Source organism: Notolabrus celidotus, chromosome 4, assembly GCF_009762535.1.
Source record: "Notolabrus celidotus isolate fNotCel1 chromosome 4, fNotCel1.pri, whole genome shotgun sequence".
Taxonomy (NCBI): Eukaryota; Metazoa; Chordata; class Actinopteri; order Labriformes; family Labridae; genus Notolabrus; species Notolabrus celidotus.
Window position 1 is genome coordinate 34,957,810 of NC_048275.1, and position 19,758 is coordinate 34,977,567.

The 19,758-nt window shown below is 39.9% G+C and overlaps 2 protein-coding genes across 3 annotated transcripts; both read left to right on the plus strand.

The window, feature by feature from the left end:
* The first annotated feature begins 923 nt into the window (after positions 1-923).
* mocos (molybdenum cofactor sulfurase) lies at positions 924-11,300 on the plus strand. Its single transcript, XM_034681234.1, has 15 exons — positions 924-1,338; positions 1,436-1,525; positions 1,629-1,695; positions 1,783-2,427; positions 4,339-4,415; positions 4,508-4,707; positions 4,810-4,926; positions 5,002-5,370; positions 5,498-5,660; positions 5,790-5,877; positions 6,245-6,369; positions 9,505-9,601; positions 9,747-9,876; positions 9,973-10,077; positions 10,175-11,300. The coding sequence occupies exons 1-15, from the start codon at positions 1,227-1,229 to the stop codon at positions 10,277-10,279; spliced, it is 2,490 nt and encodes an 829-aa protein (XP_034537125.1). The 5' UTR covers positions 924-1,226; the 3' UTR covers positions 10,280-11,300.
* A 1,625-nt stretch (positions 11,301-12,925) lies between these two features.
* On the plus strand, positions 12,926-19,492 carry si:ch211-117n7.7 (uncharacterized protein LOC751622 homolog). Of its 2 annotated transcripts, none has more exons than XM_034681910.1 (13): positions 12,926-13,177; positions 14,754-14,860; positions 14,933-15,038; positions 15,144-15,263; positions 15,396-15,426; positions 15,531-15,576; positions 15,873-16,002; positions 18,028-18,065; positions 18,150-18,229; positions 18,336-18,418; positions 18,551-18,629; positions 18,797-18,918; positions 19,018-19,492. In XM_034681910.1, exons 1-13 carry the CDS (start codon positions 13,086-13,088, stop codon positions 19,037-19,039), a joined length of 1,056 nt encoding a protein of 351 aa, XP_034537801.1. In that variant the 5' UTR covers positions 12,926-13,085; the 3' UTR covers positions 19,040-19,492. The 2 variants fall into 2 exon arrangements, with proteins under 2 accessions (XP_034537801.1, XP_034537802.1); XM_034681911.1 differs by lacking the exon at positions 12,926-13,177 and adding an exon at positions 13,340-13,442.
* The last annotated feature ends 266 nt before the right edge of the window (positions 19,493-19,758 follow it).

Sequence of the window (19,758 nt, forward strand, 5' to 3'; positions counted from 1 at the left end):
ATTTTCCTGAATCAGTAAAATCAGGGTCATCCAGGTAGTTTTGGAATACTGCAGATTTTGCTCTTGTTGATATACTACTTACTACAAACTAAATTTTGGCAAAATCAGTAGGTACTGCTAGTATAGTAGGAGGTTTCAAAAACAGCCAGAATAAAACTTTGACAGACAGAGAGGAGTGTAATTCTAACAATGCAAAAAGAATCAATGTAAATTAAACTGAATAAAGTGGTGAGACAGTAGACTAATAAATAATTGTAAAAGGGCTTTTTTTTAATTCATTAAAAATAATAATAATAAAAAATACATTACAAAAATAAAAAAAATAAAAAAACATTACAAAAATAAATAAATAAATGAATAAATAAAATGAAAAAATACATTACAAAAATAAATACATAAATGAATACATAAAATAAAAAAATACATTACAAAAAATAAATAAATAAAATAAAAAAAGCAATTACAAAAAAGAATACATAAAATAAAAAAATACATTACAAAAGTAAAAATAAATAAATGAATAATTACAATTTAAAAAAATACATTACAAATAAAAAAATTAAGACAATAAGAAAATAAGAAAGGTAAGTAAATAAAAGCATCAAAGGTCAATATAAAGGTTTTAAGAATAAGAAGAGATCAAAAATAAGTGTCATGCATATTCTTATGTTTAACGTACTGCACAGAACATTCACATATTAGATAGCCTTTAGCTAGCCTATAACACATTGCACACATTTCTACATTTAGCCCACATTGCTCAAATACAATCTCTATTGTCCAGTGGGAAAAGCCATTCATTCAGATGCGTTACATTCATATCAGGCGTCAGGATTCATGTTGTCAGCGGTTGTTTTCGCACTATTAAGGGTTAAATGTTCCTGAGGGGGAAGAATGCTGTTTGCCCATAGACCTCCTCTCTGTCCCCGGGATAAGAGACTCAAACTGGGCTGTCATATGACTTTACAGCAATTTCTACAAGTTACGACTGTTGCGCTGGAGCCTGTGGTTTCCTCGGTGGATGAAGGGATTTATTTACTCAAACTTCTCTCACGTCATGTCCGTGGAAGCGTGCATATTTAAAGCTACAGCCCGAAGTGCACGAGGGTCCGTGGAGCTGAACTTCCCGGACTTTGACCCTGAACCATGTCAATAAGTGACATGATTAAAGTATCTGTATCACATCAGCCCTGCGCTGCGCCCTGTCGCTCCACACAGCTCGATCCATGGATTTCCAAAAGCTTTGCTCCTTTGAGACTTTTACACAGACCTGGGATCACTATGGTTATAGTGCAAACTTTGAGGAGCTGGTAGAGCAGGAGTTCCCTCGGATGAAAGGTAGGCTGATGATTGTGATGTGTCCTAAGCTGCAGTGACAGGCTGCTCGTCGCTGCAGACTCACTGCTTGCTCATGTCTTGTTGTTATTGTGAACAGGAATAACCTATCTGGATCATGCAGCAGCCACTCTATACCCCGAGTCCCTCCTCAGAGACTACTTTCAGGACATATCAAGGAACGTGTACGGTGAGAAACACAACACCAAAGTCTTAAATAATCTTTTCATTTGTTTATTTTATTATTTTGTTTTGTGCTAAAAGCATTAAAGTAATGTTATATGTCCCTTTAGGAAACCCTCACAGCCATAACCCCAGCAGTAGACTGACACATGACACCATAGAGAGGGTCAGATACAGGTAAAGCCTTCATAAAGGACCCATGTGCCTCCTTTGAATAGTAGTAGGCTGGATACATTGAGTAAAAAACAGCACATTTTCTTACAGGGTATTGCAGCATTTCAACGTGACCCCTGAGGAGTATTCTGTGATTTTCACGTCGGGTTGTACAGCAGCTCTGAAATTAGTGGCTGAGAGCTTTCCCTGGAGACCACAGACTGAGGGTGAAGCGGGGAGTTGCTTCAGCTACCTCACTGACAGCCATACTTCTGTGGTTGGCATTAGAGGACTGACTTCAGGCTGGGGGGTTGTTACCGTGCCTGTCTCTCCACAGGAAGTAAAAAACGGGGCGAAGGCTGCAGCTCAAGGTGAAGATGTTGTATGCCAGACGCCACACCTCTTCTGTTACCCAGCACAGAGCAACTTCTCCGGACTGAAGTATCCCCTGAGCCATGTGAAAGGCATTCAGGCGAGACACCTTTACCCAGCATGTGACCACCCGGGCCGCTGGTTTGTGCTGCTGGATGCAGCCTCTCATGTCAGCTGTTCCCCTCTAAACTTACAGGACTGCCCCGCTGATTTCATCCCCATCTCCTTCTACAAGATGTTTGGCTTCCCTACAGGTCTGGGGGCACTGCTTGTCCACAAAGACGCGGGAGGCATACTAAGAAAGACTTATTTTGGTGGAGGTACAGCAGCAGCCTACCTTTCTGGAGGAGATTATTATGTGCAGGCTTCAAACATTTCTGACAGGTTTGTTTGTATAACTCTGAACCCCACAGTTCTGCTGCACTGTAAACCCGAACAGTACTTCTAACTCATAGCCGTTAAGGGTACAGCACTCAAAACCAGCTATTTAGTTGAACCAACAATTAATTATTGAGTTATCTGAACAATTAATTTTGTTTTGATTATATGTGGATCCATTTTATTGAGTTAATATCCATGTCCAAAAAACTACTTTTGAGAGGAACGCTGCGTATGACGTCATTAAGGTCACCGGCAAAACTAAACTAGAGACACAAGGATACAGAACTACAAAATAAAACAGGAAACACAAGACTAGACTAAGAAACACAGCAAGAGACATAGATCACTGAACACTCAAGAGAGACAAAGGAGAACTGATACAGAATAAACATGGGGAGGAACCAAGGCGGGCTGCACGGTGGTGCAGTGGGTAGCGCTGTTGCCTCACAGTGAGAAGGTTCCTGGTTCGAGTCCCCGGTCCTGCAGGTTCCCTTCTGTGTGGAGTATGCGTGTTCTCTCTGGGTACTCTGGCTTCCTCCCACAGTTCAAAAACATGCTCACCAGGGGCCTCATGTACAAAGACTTTTATTGATTTCCTACTGAAAAATGGCATGCTCTGAAATCCAGAAAATGTCGTACGCACAAAAATATCCAGAAATATGCATCTGTGCACAAGGATCAACAGCTGTAGAATGGTGCATACGCCAGCCATGAAATTGGCGTGAGGCACCACACATTTCCACGGTCATTTCACTCTTGAAATCTTGACCTCTCTTTTTCACGGCATCTGAACTTTTCCGTGAAAAAGAGCTTACACCACAATTTTGTGCGTACGCACCATAGACTGTAAATAAAAATGGACAGCGTTGCTCTGCCTCTTCCCGTTGTACGGTTCTGAAGCCAAAAAATCCCTCTCCTGGGCGCTGCCATTGTGCAGCCAGAGCCTGTGAAGCCACAGTAATAAGCTCTGCCCTACAGCGTAGCGTCACAAGACACTGTGTGTCCTTTGAAGTTTCACTCTGCGGCGGCTGTGAATCAAAGGAAACAGGAAGTAAAACCCCGTTTTTTAAACTCTAATAACTAACGAAAAAGAAACTTTTCAGAAAAAAGAGGCCTTGAACATAAAACAGTCAAATAATAACTACATATCACCACAGCATACGGATGTGACAAACATTCGTACGACGTGTATTTATTTTTTAAAGTTTGACTGCTCCTCCATTCAAATGAATGGGGGAGACAGATTTTTTTTATCTATACGGCAGCCAGCCACCAGGGGGCAGACACACTGCTGAAAGCTTCACCACCAGGGTCGCATCCCGCTCGCTTGGTACGCATCCTTTGTACATGAGGCCCCAGGTTAATTGGTCACTCTAAATTGCCTGTAGGTGTGAGTGTGTGCGTGAATGGTTGTCTGTCTTTCCGTGTTTGCCCTGTGATAGGATGGCGACCTGTCGAGGGTGTAGCCTGGCTTCTGCCTGTAGTCAGCCGGGATTGGCTCCAACCCCCCGTGACCCGAAACGGGATAAGCGGTCAAGATAATGGATGGATGTATGAAACCAAGGCATGAAACACAAGGAAAAAACTAAACTAACCAAACCATGACATGTACTTAGTTTCATCTAGTATGTGTGAATTAAAAATATAAGATATGTAACTAATACATTTGAAATGGGGAAACTTGAACATTAAAAAAAGGAGGATAACAATTGAGTAAACTGAAATCGTGTTTTATAATTTCAGTTACACTCAAAAATTGTATTTCCACTATTTATAAACTCTGATGTAATCAGTTACCACAAACAAAGTCTGAGTAATGTCAACTTGTTCTGGTTTACAGTGTGTAGCTCTGAACCCCAGAGTTCTGCAGCTTTTGCATCCTCCTCTTAATGTTTTTCTTGCTCCTTGATAAAGATTTGAGGACGGGACTGTCTCTTTCTTGGACATTATTGCAGTAAATCATGGTTTTGAAGCTCTTCACAGGATCACAGGTAACAAAGCTGATCCATTAGAAACATCAAAACAATGATTTAATAGATAATAGATCAATAAGTTGCCTGTTTGCATCCCTCTTTGCCTTCAGGGGGCATGCACAACATCCAGCAGCACACATTTGGTCTTGCACGCTACACTTACACTCTGCTGTCAAGTCTTTGCCATGGCAACAGGAGACCGGTGGCTCAGATGTACACTGAAGGCCAGTTTGAGAGTCCTAGCACACAGGGTGCAATCCTCAACTTCAACCTCATGGATTCTCACGGACAGATAATTGGATACTCTCAGGTGCATCCAACAAACAGAGTTATTTGGCAGCTGTTTAATTAGCGCGTGTCGATGTGGAGGCAGTTCTCCTGAATATTAAAGCGTTCCCTCTTCTCTGCTCAGGTGGACAGGATGGCGAGTCTCTACAACATTCATGTGAGGACAGGCTGCTTCTGCAACACTGGAGCCTGTCAGTCCTTCCTCGGGATCACTGATGGGCAGATGAGGAGAAACCTGCAGGTGAGACATCATGGAGAGGGAGATTCTTCAAAGTCTGAACGTGTCTGTAGAATAAAAACATGTTTCTATTTCAAGGCCGGCCATGTCTGCGGAGACGGTATCGACCTGGTGGATGGCCAACCAACCGGATCTGTCCGTGTGTCCTTTGGCTACATGTCAACATTCGAAGACTGTCAAAAGTTTCTGAACTTTGTTGCGGAGTGTTTCGTAGAGAAACCGGTCACGGTGGATCAAGAAAGACTCGAGATGCTTCAAACAGTGACAGCAGCACCTCGGGGCTTATATGAAGATCATCCAATTAAGATGTCCAATGGAGAAAAGTATAAAACAGATGGGAAGGAGACGCATATAGAAGCATCACCCAGGGGATTTGGAAACAACAACACAGCCCATACTCTGACCAACATCTACATCTATCCCATCAAATCATGTGGAGCTTACGAGGTTTGAGGATTACACAAACATTTCTTCCTTTCAAATCCACACGGTCTCTGTCTCCTCCTTTCCTCTCCTCCTCTCTGTTGTGACTTCTCTCTCTGTTGTGATTTCATTTGTGCTGTCCTCTATGCAGGTCCACGACTGGCCAGTAGGACCGCTGGGTTTACTGTATGACAGAGGCTGGATGGTGGTGAATGGAAATGGTGTGTGCCTGAGTCAGAAGAGAGAGCAGCGTTTATGTCTCATTCACCCTCAAGTCCACCTGCCCTCAGACAAATTGCTCCTGCAAGCATCAGGTCAGACAATTTGCCAGAGGCTCACTGAAAATAAACACTCGGCTTAACCAATACAAATGCCCATCAGTTGGATTTCTGCTGTAAATGCTCTTTGTTACTAGATTTTTCATTTGTTTTATTGCCCTGCAGGGAAGGATACGATGGCGGTTCCTCTGGAAATAAACACTCAAATGCACACAAGCGATCAAGTGTGTCAGAGCAAAGTTTGTGGTGACAGGTGAGCTGGCAAGGCAAACAAAAAAAACTGTGAAAGCAGCAGCTGCGAGAAACACTGTGACACATGTCATTTGTTACCCTTTCTGCAGGCATCACTGCATATCTCACTCTGATTCCTGTTGGTACCCTTGCACAGTTCCAGGCCCCGTCTTTGGATTATTAGATCTATTCCTGTTATTTACCATGTTATAGAAAACAATAAGCAGAGGACATGTCTCCTGATATGCTTGCACGATGAGTCCAAAGTTTAAAAACAGCCATTCATCCAGTGATTCTTGGATAAGTTATTGCACCAAATACTGAGCGGCATCAACCTCTTTAGATTTCCCCTGAGGCCCCCCTGAACATAATCCTCCTCCTTCCCTCAGGGTGGAGACTGTCGACTGTGGGGATGAGGCAGCATCGTGGCTCTCAGACTTCCTTGGACAGCCGTGCCGTCTGATAAGACTAAGTGCTGATTTTACCCGAGAAATGAAGAACAGTCCCAGTGGAGGTACCAATAGAACCGCTGTTTCACCTGTTAGCTTTTTTTTTGTTTCCTCTAGATTTATCTGTCATCCTACACGTGAGCAATGTTTCCTTCACTGCAAACACTACGTGGCTGTCATTGCTGTGACTTTGCATCCCTTTCATCTGGGAGCTTGGGATACAGAAATGCTCACAGGTTACTTTGTTTATAAGCATGTTTACTTTTCACAATAAGATGAGATATATCAGGAATTAATGTGATATGTAGGCAAGACGTTTGAGTGGAAATATTGTGAATACCTCAGTTAATAAACCCAAAATAATTCACACAGGATGAGCTTTAAGACCTAAAGCCAGCTGCGTTAGTATAGCGTCTACGTGAACACATGCAAACAAAGAGGACAGTGAAAGAGTCACCTAAAGGATGAACACTGACATAAATTTCAGTGTTTTTTAAAGAGTATCATAGAGCAGCTGATACATGCTTGAAATAGCTTAAAGCAGGGGCGACATTGGCTTAGCGGTCTAAGCGCACCCCATGTACAGAGGCTACAGTCCTTGTCGCAGCGGTTGCAGGTTCTACTCCCTGCCTCGACCATTTGCTGCATGTCTTCCCCCGCTCTCTACTCTCCACATTTCCTGTCTCTCTCCAGCTTTCCTATGCAGTAAAGGCAAAAATGCCCCAAAACATAACTTAAAATAATAAATAACTAAAAGCAGTATGCAAATATTAAATGATTGTTGTCTTCAGCCATGCCAGGTTGTAATAGTTTCAGTGCACACTTGACCAAACGTAACCTCGACATAGACTGGGACTTAATTTTGAAACAATATTAACTTTAAATCATTCATCGCTGACCAGAAAAGAGCATTCTGTGACATTATAACCTTTAATTAACCAGGAAATGCTCATTGGGATTAAAAATCTATTTTCCAAGAGAGTCCTGGCCAAGATAGGCAGCAGCACAGTTACAAATTTACAATAGACATAAGCACAAATAGCAGACGCATACAACAGCTACACAACACATACCTCCAGAAAAACAGCATGAGTTACATTTAAATAAAACATCTGCAGACAGATGCTTCAGCCTCCAAGTTGTTTAAGGACCGCTTAGAAGCACTCAAAGTTATCAGACCACAGTTTCAGGTCCTTTTGTAAGGCATTCCAGGTCGAGGGAGCAGCAAACCTGAAGGGCTTTTTCCAAGTTCAGTCCTGACCCTTGGAACAGATAGTAATAAGGGATCCTGAGATCAAAGGTTATGAGATCCTGAGTTCTTTTGTGCGATGTAGGTGAGGAGGTTAGAGGGAAGTAGACCTAAGATGCAATTATAGATTCAAAGATGCCAATGTTTTTGCCTGTGCGACGACAGGGAAGACCATCCTACTCTCGAGTACAGCACACAGTGATGAGTCAAAGTTTTAAAACTGGACATTTTTATTCCCTTTTTTAACGTCTTATGCATGATCTCCATCTCTTTTGCATGGAGATAATGGCGAAATATGAGAAAAGTTTTGTTTCAATGTTTGTTTTCCTTAGTCTCTAAAACAGTCTGTGGATGTTTTCTTCTTTCGTCGCTCCGTCTCTTTAAATTCTGCCACCAGTGTCCCAAAAATATCCTCACCTGCATTTCCTGGCAGACCATCACAAATTAAATCAATCTACCTGACTGGGAACAAATAGCCTTCATCATTATGTTAGCAGGCAGGTTTCCCATTAGATATCTCTAAAGGCAGTCCTGATGATATCCACAAGGTTATTCTCCAAACCTGTCTGAGCTACTGGAGGCAATACAGGCATGCAGATCCTTGTGTATGTGCACCTTTAGTTTCTGTTATTGCACCAGGCCATTATCTGTCATCAATGTGCAGCACACATTCATATCTCAGACAGGTTTAATAGGTTTCATTTAGGTGTTCTTATAATAATGATAATGATAACTTTATTTATGTAGCACATTTAAAAACAAATGTTTACAAAGTGCTTTGACAAACAAAGCATGGTTCGAATAACAAAGTAAACCTTTTGACAGACAGAGAGGAGGAATTTTAACAATGCAAGAGATTAAAAAGGATAAATTAAACAGAATGAAGTGGTGTGACAATAGACCAATAAATCATTGTTTACGAGATTTTTCAAGGATAAATAAAATAAATAAAAGTTAATAATAAATTAATTAATTTTAAAAAATGGATAAGTAAATAAATAAATAAAAATGGATAAGTAAATGAATTAATAAATAAATGAAAATGGATAAGTAAATAAATAAAATAAATAAAAGTGGATAAGTAAATAAAAGCATGAAAAGAGGTTTTCAGAATAAGAGGACGACATCTCATTGAGAAAATTAGAAAAAGTGAAAAGGATCAATTCCGAACATTAAAATAATGAATACAAAAAATTATAAAACAATAAATAATTGGATAAAATAATCAAATGAAATTGAGAACAGTTAATTAATTGGATAAAAATTAAAAAATAATAATAAAATACAAGTAAAAGCGGTTAGAAGGATGAAGTCACATAAAAGCAAGTCAGTAAAAATGGGTTTTAAGAAGCGAGTTAAAAGATGTCACTGACTCTGTGAGCCTTATCTCCTCATGGAGGTCGTTCCAAAGTCGAGGAGCTCTAATGGAGACAGCTCGATCCCCTTTGGATTTGAGCCTTGACTTTGGAACAACCAAAAATGCCCCACCTGAGGATCTAAGGCTGCGAGATAGCTCATTATTTGTTAGCATATTTGCAATGTAGTTATTTTACTGGACAAACCAACTTTAGGGTGAATTATTCATAAACAACCTGAGATCAATAGAAATTCAGTTTGAAAACTAAGCAGCTTTTGAATGAACAATCTTGTGTCATGCTCTGCTAGTTAACAGTTAGATACAATCTCTCCTGCACACAGAGCTGCCTCTGATGTCACTGAATAATAGATACTCAAGTAAACATGTAGCCTGTGAGGTTTAGGCTGATAATCCTATCAGAAATCATAAACAGCGTTGTAGAAGACTCCCCTCTCATTGTCTGCCCCTCATTGTGTAGTTCACATTGTACTGTGAGTGCACATTTTGATGAACACTGATAAATGTTCACTCTCTGAATGTTTTTCCCTCGAATAGAAGAATTTACTGGCCTGATATGAAATCTTTCCGTTCTAGCTGCCACCTCCTCATCCCTCTCTCTGGTGAATGAGGCTCAGTATCTCATGATCAACCGTGCCAGTGTGGAGCTCATTCAGAAGCTAATGAGCAGCAGGTTTGAACACATGATGTGTTATTAAAAATATGACATGCTCCAGTGAAAAGCATCGGGATGTATCAATGCCCATACATTTACATTACACTGGATCATCTACAAAGTGGGCCGAAATAACATGCCATTTCTACATTCCCTTTCTCAGACAAGACGATCCGCTCCTTGACACGCAGAATGTCATTAGCCGCTTCCGAGCCAATTTAGTCATAGCTGGAGTCGAACCATTTGAGGAGGATAATTGGTCGCACTTGATTATTGGCAACACTCAATTTGTGGTGAGCTGACACTGTAAGATAAATGGTGAAAACTTCAGATGCTCAGAAAGCACATTTCTCTAAAATGAATGTGCTCCCTTTGTGATCAACCCAAAGGTCACAGGTCAGTGTGGAAGATGCCAGATGGTTGGAGTGGACCAGGAAACTGGGGCTAGAACAAAAGAGCCACTGATGTCTCTGTCAGCGTACCGCACCGGGAAGGTCAGTCAAAAACAATCGTGCATCTTCATGAGGATTTTATGCACACAAGCGTGGGTGCGGGAGAAGAGTAATCTCTTGGCTTCTGATGAATTTGTAGGTGACATTTGGTGTGTACCTGACCCAGCAGCTACCTGAGGGCTCCACTACACCACATGTCCTCTCTGTTGGTGCTCTCATACAACCAGAGCAGGACTGCTCCTGAAGTGGCCATCTGTTCCGTCTTCTTTATGAGTGTTGGTGAAACATTATTTGTCCTAAGCTGTCGTTTTTGTGCCAGAGATCGTCGGTCAAATACTGTGGGGCGTTTCTATTGCTGCTGCTCTTTTCTGTTTCTGTACAGCCCTCTGAAGTGTCCTTGTCATTTCATTGAATTCAGGTTTTTATCTTTTCGAGTCTGTTTTGATTGAAAATGAATGAGATTTGGGATTTTCCCCCCTGTTGTTAGATTCCTGGAACATATGCATTTTAGCAGATGTGACAAATTCAGCAACACATTCATTTGAATGTGTTATATTTGCTCCAAAGCATGTCTGTCTTTATGCAATAATCATGCCCGTGTTAACCTTCCAGACAGTTCATCCTCGGTTTATTGCCGTGGAGGATTATATTACTTTTTTCCCGACATACCAACACTGTCGCTGCTACCACAAATCTGAAACATATTGCTCACTGTAATGGAAAAATCTACCAGACACTCAGTGCTCAATATACGCTCCCAGCATGTTGCAGACATCAGATTTGATACCAGGAAAGTAATAATTTGATGTTTCCCCTGTAAGTGTAAGGTTAAATCAGAGTGACATGATCGTACTCAAAGCACATTGTGCATGACTGATCTGTAAAGGTCTTGCAGTAAAAGCCTCAGGGTAAAAAAAGGCTCCTTAATTGCATTAAAATGTGTTTAATATTTATGTTTAATATGTGTTTACTATGTTTGCACTGACAATGTTTTTACTTGAAGAGCATAAAATATACATTTTAATCTATTTCAACCTACCCTTCAATAGTATACATTGAATACTTGTCTAATTAATATATTCTTCATATGCTTTTAAGGAATATGCTGAAGTGTTTGCATATAATTACCTTCCTGGTGTTTTTTGCACTCTACTTGAAGTACTATTTAGTGTAATGGAAGTACACTACCAGTCAAAAGTTTGGAAACACCTTCTCATTCAAGGGTTTGTATTTATTGTAATGATTGTAAACACTGTAGATTAATACTGAAGACATCAAAACTATGAAAGAACATATATGGAATTATTGAATGAACAAAAAAGTGTTAAACAAAGCAGAATATGTTTTATATTTTAGATTCTGTAAAGTAGCCCCCTTTTTCCTTCATGACAGCTTTGCACACTCTTGGTATTCTCTCAGTCTGCTTCATGAAGTGGTCTCCTGGAATGGTTTCTAATTAACATGAGCCTTGTCAAGAGTTCATTTGTAGAATGACTTGCCTTCTTAATGTGTTTGAGACCATCAGTTGTGTTGTTCAGAGGTAGGGTTAGTATACAATGGATAGCCCTATTTGACTACTGTTGTAATCCAGATTATGGCAAAACCAGAGTATTTCATAGTTTTGATGTCTTCAGTATTAATCTACAATGTTGAAAATAATTAAAATAAATAAAAACCATTGAATGAGAAGGTGTGTCCAAACTTGTGACTGGAAGTGTATATTCTTGAATGTTCACTTTAAGTGCTCTAGACATATGTGGACTATTTTGGTACTAAAACATACTTCAGATTATCATAATGTGAAAATATTCTAAAGTCCACTTTTGAGAGATGTGACTTTTTAAAGCTCTGATATATTTTTGGTATGTTTTATTAAAGCATGCTCTCCTACTCAAATACATTAAAGTATTATTTCTAACAAACTGGGGTACGGAGTATTTTTCCAACACACATTCTATTCAGTCTCAATTTAATAAAATAAACTTTTACAATTGTGAATTTCTTTCTTTCTTCCTTGTATATCTCCTTCATTCCCAGCGCACTTGTACATAGCTAATTCTAACTATTCTGTGCTATTGTATATGCTTTAGTATTATTTTATTATATTCTATTTTATAATTTATTTGATCTTTGTTTTATTTTATTCATATTTATATCTTATTTTATTCCTTATTAATATTTTGACTTTCTTACATACTGTTTATAAGAGCTCTGTCATGACCAAATTTCCCTCCTCTGGATAAATAAAGTATTTCTGATTCTGATTATTAATGTGGATGTGGAGGCTGGCGGGGCTGCTGTGTATCCTACGGTTTTGCACTTCGTCGTCACTATGTATGTTCCTTTATTTCCTGTGTTGCATTTTAACTTGAGTATAAATTAGTGCTCCGGTTAAATACGGTGGAGAATGATGCATCCCAATGAAAAGATGAGCTTCATTCTAAGATGAATGATGAGGAGGAGGAGGAGGAAACAAACTGTAGTGTGTAAGTGTGAGGTGTGAGCCTTGTGCTTCTCGGCATTGATCCTCCAAGTCTCTGCAACTCTATGTGGGAGGAACACAATCTGTTAAACTTTCTAAAGCTCAGTGTTGATTTGATTTTACTTCAATGTCCAACCAAGAAAAGTATTCAACCTTGAGTAGCCCTTCCACTGCCCCTTAATTGAGGCATATGACAACAGTTATTAACTTTTTCACTCTAAATCATACCTGATGTTGTCACACCTTCTTTTTATTTACACTACAGGAGTGTGCTTCCTGTGTCGCATAACTTTTGGACAATGAAAGTTAATTAAGGTTAAAATCAGAGTGCAGGCCTGACATGTTTGCCCTGTGTTAAGGTAGCCTTGCATAAATAAATTGGGCTTTGTGATACACTAAACAGTATGCATAGCAGTACTACCTTAACCTTGGTCACCACTGCCTTAAGCTCTGACTGCACTTTGATCAAACTTTGTGCCACTCACTACTCTGACTTTGCAAGTTTGACGACTGCAGACAGGACCACACGTATGCTTGAGTACCTTGACTGTGTTAATACTGAGGTTACATGATGAGGAAGAGAGGTGCTAAAGCGGACAAGTCCTCCATGCGCAGTAAGGCACAGGCGGCTGACAGGGTGCAGAAGAAAGAGGAGACATCGTGAGTTATCTTCACTTTTACGCACAAGTTTTTCTATTAAGTCAAACTAGTGTTGAAGTTATGATGTAACATGCTCTCTGAGGAGGAAGTCCGTCTCTTTGCATGGATTTTGTATCTTCCCGGTTTGTAACGCTACATGTTGAGGGGCTGAGTTAACGGGCTACTTTTGCAGAGGACGGGAGGCGGAAGTTGAAGTAGAGATAGCATGCACTGATTGTAGTCCAGTAGGAAAAGCAAAGTGAGGACAACACCCAGTGCAACAAATGTAGGTCATGTGTTATGTGTTACTGTAAACCAGGAAAACAATGTGCGTGTAGAGGGCAGCAGAGTAGACAGACTCCATGAGAAGTCCTGGGAATGTTTGGAAATCTGAAACTAAATGATCTGAAAATCCTGAATCATATCTTCATATTGAGAGTTTTGGTTGTTAAACATTTACATTTTCTGCGTAATGGTTGTTCTGTTGAGTGAAAGATTGCATTGCATCACACCAAACTTATGAATTCATTGGAGGTCTGTTGAGAGCTCAGGGGCATCCTTGGGATTGGATTTGGAAGTTTATGGAGGAGTAGAATTGTTAACTCTGGATAGACGACAGTTTGATGGCTGCTGAAAATGTACCTGCTATATGTTTCCCTCTAGCAGTGTGGAGAGATCTGTCTTTGGCTAAAAGGGTCTTCTGGCTTATAAGAGTGTTAATGGAGGGTGGGGGGGATTTATGGACCATTAATTGACAATAGTCTGAATCTTCTGATTGCCTCTGGGATTAAAGACTCCATTGACAGCCTAGCTGCATGCTTAGATCTTCAGTTCTTCCCACCCACATTAATGCATTTAGTTTAACGTTGTGGGCACGCTCTGCTGGCAGGACATGTGTAGGTCTGTAAATGGGCCTCCTTCTGCCTTCCCATATATCTATTGAAGCACTTAAACACAGATTATTCTTTTGCCTCCATGGAGTTGAGATGGTTCTTTTTGCACCTCTCAGTGAAGTCATCCACACCCACATCCTCCTCCCTCCTCCGTCGACGCAGAATGTTCAGAACATCTATGAACAAATGTTCATCAAGAAATCCTCCAGAGTAACTGTTGTTGTTGGTTTCCAAGCAGTTCACCTCATAAGCACTGATTGTGTCGGCTCGCTGAGTATAAGAGCGTTGAGTAGCAACAGACTGCACATAGTACATAACTGATGAGTACAAATCAGCAAGTAGCATCGAGTCATATGAATAGTGATGCCTTCACATAGATACAGATAGACATTCAGGATGAAGCACATTTTAACTCCACTCACTCCACTTCTCAAAGTTATTTTCCCTTCAAATCCCTGAGTCATCGTATAACTTCAGTCGTGAAGCCACGTGTGAGGAGGTCAGAGAGAGAAGGTGGGAGGGACACTTTTTCCCCGACATCTCATTTCTGATGTTCAGTTTTGAAATGTGTAGGCTCCAGGAGATTTCACTTTTATTTCATGTGGTGATCAAAGTGCATGAAAAAGAAGACAGCAATATTAAATGATATAACCAATGTGGCTGCTGAGATCTAACTAACACCCTCTCCCTCCGTCTGTTCTCAGGTGGTTGAAAAGAGGCGTATTGGCCCTTCTGATCATGCTTGTTTTTGGGCCTTACTTGCTGACCAAACTCCCAGAATTAATCCAGCATGGTGTTTATGCTCACAGAAGTAAGTCAGTTTTTATTTCTTATAGAAGTCATGTATATACTCCAAATACTCACCCCCCATCTCCTCCTGTAGTCAGGCTGCCTTTCTTCATTGACCTGAGCCAACCTGCAGACTTCTCTCAGAATCACACCGTCAACATGTTCTTAACATCAGAGGAGGGGATCTCCTTCGGTGTATGGTGAGTCAACTCTCCTATATTTGTAGCACTGATATAAAAAGCCTTTTTTATGATCCAATTATCAGCTGTGTTTCTCACCGACTGTATTGTTCTGACCTGGTCAAGGCACACAGTCCCTGAAAGCCTGTGGAAAGAGGCCCAGGGGAAGGACTTGGCTTGGTACCATAAGAGTTTAGGTGATGGGAGGCCAGTTTTCATCTATCTTCATGGTAACACGGGCACAAGGTATGATAAATTATGCATTTGTATTATAGTTTGATCTGCAGGAAGCACAGTAAAGCAAAAATGCCTCACAGCTAGACATGTTTGTCATTGGAGTTTGGAGAACACTCACGTTGTTCCTGAATCATTCCACAGGGCAGCGCCTCATCGGGTGGGAGTGGCAAAAGTGAGTGATCACCAACAACAACGTATCAATCTTTTGGAGGTCTAATAAAGGTATGAAAGTCTTCGCAGCCATTCTGATGACAAATTAGTCTTATGTGTCTACAGATATTGAGTACACTGGAATACCATGTGCTGGTGCCTGAGTACAGAGGTTGGTACAAATGAAGATTTATCACTCTTCCTCTAAACCTGTGCTTCCATGTCTTCTCGTTTATTGTAATGCATAACCTTCTCACATTGATTTGATATCATTTGCAGCAATATGATTACTGTAGAGAAATGCATGCGTACTTGATGAGTTGTTGTAAGGCAATCAAAAGATAGCAGTTCAAAGAAAGGTCAGTATGTAGTGCAGGATTTCCTGTTCAGCTGCTGCCACCTGGTGGCGATGAAGAGCAGCTCTCTGGTCTGTCAGTGAGCAGCTGCTGATGTGAGAAACTCTGGCAGGGTTTGGAGATTCCACTGGAGAGCCGACTGAAGCTGGTCTGACCTCTGATGCCCTCTACTTGTACAACTGGGTGAAAGCACGCAGTGGAAAGAGCCGGGTGGTCATCTGGGGACACTCTCTGGGCACAGGGTCAGTGAAGAAACACTTCTAATCTACAGCATGTTACACAAGAACAGACTCTTATTTGAGTTCAATCACAGTTGTAGTAACTGTTTTATGCACATTATGAACTGTTATAATCTATATTTTACAAAGTAATAACACCTCCTCTGACTGTGTCTGATTAATATCATAGAGCAGAAATCCATAGCGATCATGAGTGATGATAGTAGGCCTATTTGATATGGCTTGTATGATGATTTCTTTCCACATAGAGAAACTCAGCATGTACCAGCACAAAGATTAAAGTGCAGCGGTGCACAACTTTAAATTAGACAAAGATCACAAGAGACCTGAAGACTTCTCCTCAACAGAGACTTGTTTTCTATCACAAAGGTTGTTTGTGATTGAAGCATGACTGGAGAAGGTCCTCTGTGTTACGCTGAGGCAGGAAAAATCAGGTTTGAGAAGATCACAGGAGCATACTGATGCTGTGGACCGATCTCTCTCAACTAAATACTGTCATCTAACAGTGAGATAAGAATTCAAGAAATCAAACTCAACTTTATTTAATAGCACCTTTCATACAAGCATACAGCCCAAAGTGCTTTACAAGTGAACAGAGATACAGAAAACCACAGAGATTGGTAAAGCACGGGCGCCTAATGGTTAAGTTGTACGCCCATGTAGCGGGCGGCCCGGGTTAGAATCCAGCCTGTAGCCTCTTTCCCGCATGTCATTCCCCCACTCTCTCCCAGTTTCCTACACTATCCACTCTCCTCTATAAATAAAGGTGTAAAAGCCCCAAAAATATAACTAAAAAAGAGAGATGGGTAAAACAATAAAAGACGTAATCATATAAAATACTTAAAAATTAAGAAATAAAATAAATAGAAAACAAATTTTCTTTAAATTTAAATTGTAAATTAAAAATATATATTCATTTTATATTAAAAATAAAATAAAATGAATTGAAAACATTTTTTTTTTAAATTTAAATTCTAAATTAAAAAATATATTTATATTTTATATTAAAAATAAAATAAAATCAATAGAGTAAAATTAATAAAATAAGTAAGGGTAGAAATCAAGATTAAAAATCGGTTACAGTTAGAAAGATGAGATATATACAAGAAATAAATAGATAAAATAATAAATAAGATAAATAAATGTTGTTAAAACAATGATTATAATATCAAAAGGAAAGATGCGCTAAAAAGCAAATAGGAGGAATAATATAGCAGCTGTACTTAACAGGTATTTGAACAGTTCTAATTAGCTACTTGTTTTATTTTGGTTGCATCATAAAGTTTAATGAGGTAAGTAGTAAGTGAGAAAAAATGTTCAGTAGGTGGGTTGTTATTGAGCATGAAATCCCAAACAGCTCGAGCGGCACCTCAGCATGAAATGATTGCATTGATGTGAAATGATTCTACAACTGTTTTTCTTCTGTTGAAAATAATCCACTACACACTCAAAGCAGCAGTGAATGTAAATAATAAAGCTCTACAGCCTTTGTCAAATAATCTACTAATCTTTTTTTAAATGGGCTGAATTAGCTGTTAACACTCATACTTAACTGAACATTTCTACAGATGAGGAAACAAGGTGAACAGGGATTAGTTTTTCACCTCATAAGAGGAAAACTGTCATATCCCACACCGTGATCTGTCACGTGTTCACTTCATGTGTCGTCATCAGTTTTGTAGATTTCCCCGTCATAGCCTCAGAATTAGCTCGACTTCTTTCAGCGCACTGATATGATTAGTCCGCCCGCTGCAGTCTGTGGTTAGAGCCACATCCATAGTAATGGTGCGCTGTGGAGAAATAACAGACTACTGCTTTGGAGCATTGACCAATCAGAGTCCAGTATTTAACACAGCCGTGTAGGTGACAGTTATACCTAACAAATACAAACTACATTCATAGCAGACTGATTTAAATTAGGCCGCAGCTACAATAAACCACCTGCTACAGTCAGAGACAGATGAATATAAAACTGTTGTTTTACTAATGAAAGAAACTGAAGCTGTTGTTCATTCTCTCTTTATGCAGTGTGGCGACTAACACAGCTGTCAAACTGGTTGAGAAAGGTAAGTTTTGGTGCCTTTGGTTTGGTAGAGAGAGAGAGAGGAGGGAGAATTATTATGATTGATATTTCCTCTTTTGTTTTTCAGGGGAAGTTTTCGATGGCGTCATCCTTGAGGGTGCTTTTAGTTCCGCTCGACAGAAGATTACAGAACACCCCTTTTCTTGGGTAAACTCATTCTTATGATAATAACTTAACATATTTAGTTTGTTCTTTTATATGTTTGCTGCTACATTGTACACAACCTTATAATTTATGTTTCTTCCATTCAAAGTATTACTGGAAACTTCCAGGTGTGGGTTTGTTTCTCCCAGAGCCATGGGCAGATAACAAGGTTGTGTTTCCTACTGACGAAAAGTAAGTTTGATTGAGATGCTGACATGCTGGTTAAGACAACATGCTAATATTTGATTAAGTATAATATCAAACAGTGATAACCTACTAGATTTGGAATCAGCAGTATCATACAAAGTGTTTTTGTCTCTGCAGCTTGAAGAAGATGAAGAGCCCGATCCTCTTCCTTCATTCAGAGGACGATCACTTAGTTCCCATTCAGATTGCTCAGCAGGTATTAAAGCCTCTTAAAGCTTCCTTCCATCAAACACAACATCAGCTGAGGCAATACTCCCCTCACAGCCACAACAAACGGGCCTTTTTATGAAGATTTTAAGAATTTCAAGTCTTCTATAAGTACTTACTGAAGGTTGAATGTATGATCTTTCCTGTGTATCACAGATGCATGAGGCGGCAGCCAATGCCCAGAATGCCGAGCGAGTCAAGCTGGTGCAGTTTGATGGTTCTCTGGGGTACTTACACAACGGCTTATACAGAGATCCCCAGCTGCCCGACATCCTAAAGTGAGAAAACATTTCCATTTAAGTGATTAAATTCTGCAAATCATTCTATGTTTGTTGTCTCTACAACACATACAGCATCTCTTCTGGTCTCCTCTGCAGGAAGTTTGTGGGGTCATTGTAATGCTCGACGAATGAGATGGAGAAGATTGCCAAAGTAAAGAACACTGATTCCCTCTGATCACACACTACATTCATATGAACTGTTTGTATTACTGTTGAATAAATATGTAATTATGTTCCATAACAGATTTTTTTAGAAATGATTTTTCCCTAAAATGGTACTTTATTCTTCATAATGAAAACGAGCAGTAACTTTTTTATTACAATCCCAGTTTGGGTGAGCAGATGTTGCAGCATGTGGTGATAATGCCCATCTATGAACTATATAATTAGGATGGTAGGCTTGCATTTTTTTAACGGTGCAATGAGAACAGCTTGGGGAAAACGTGAATCTTGATGCTGATATGTTTGTGCAAATCACCGTGGAGAGTCAGTTCAAACTGCTGAGGCTTAAAGAAGGGTTTGTGCTGATCACAAGATCCTGTGATATGAATTAAAGGAGTACTGAGAGTTGTGTTCTGGGTTTCATTGATGCACAAATCTCATTCTTATCAAACTGATGAATATAATATCTAACACTTCACAAGTAACAAGTAAACATGGCTGTGGGTTTGTAAAGCGCTCCTGTTTCATCTCAGAGCAGCTTAACAGATGCACCAGGGAAAATCTGAGTAACTCCTCCAACAGGCCAGAGGGCTAAATGTAATAGATCACTGATGATCATGAGAACTTCTCCCACCAACAGGTCTGCAGACTCAGCCACTTGTTTCTGAAGGGTCT

Excerpts from the sequence above, each read along its gene's own strand:
- si:ch211-117n7.7 (XM_034681910.1), top strand. The coding sequence starts at position 13,086 with ATGATGAGGAAGAGAGGTGCTAAAGCGGACAAGTCCTCCATGCGCAGT. Across the intron at positions 18,066-18,149 it reads TGTCAAACTGGTTGAGAAAG|GGGAAGTTTTCGATGGCGTC; the intron begins GTAAGTTTTGGT and ends TTTGTTTTTCAG. Across the intron at positions 18,630-18,796 it reads CCATTCAGATTGCTCAGCAG|ATGCATGAGGCGGCAGCCAA; the intron begins GTATTAAAGCCT and ends TGTGTATCACAG.
- mocos (XM_034681234.1), top strand. The coding sequence starts at position 1,227 with ATGGATTTCCAAAAGCTTTGCTCCTTTGAGACTTTTACACAGACCTGG. Across the intron at positions 1,339-1,435 it reads GGAGTTCCCTCGGATGAAAG|GAATAACCTATCTGGATCAT; the intron begins GTAGGCTGATGA and ends TATTGTGAACAG. Across the intron at positions 2,428-4,338 it reads GCTTCAAACATTTCTGACAG|ATTTGAGGACGGGACTGTCT; the intron begins GTTTGTTTGTAT and ends TCCTTGATAAAG.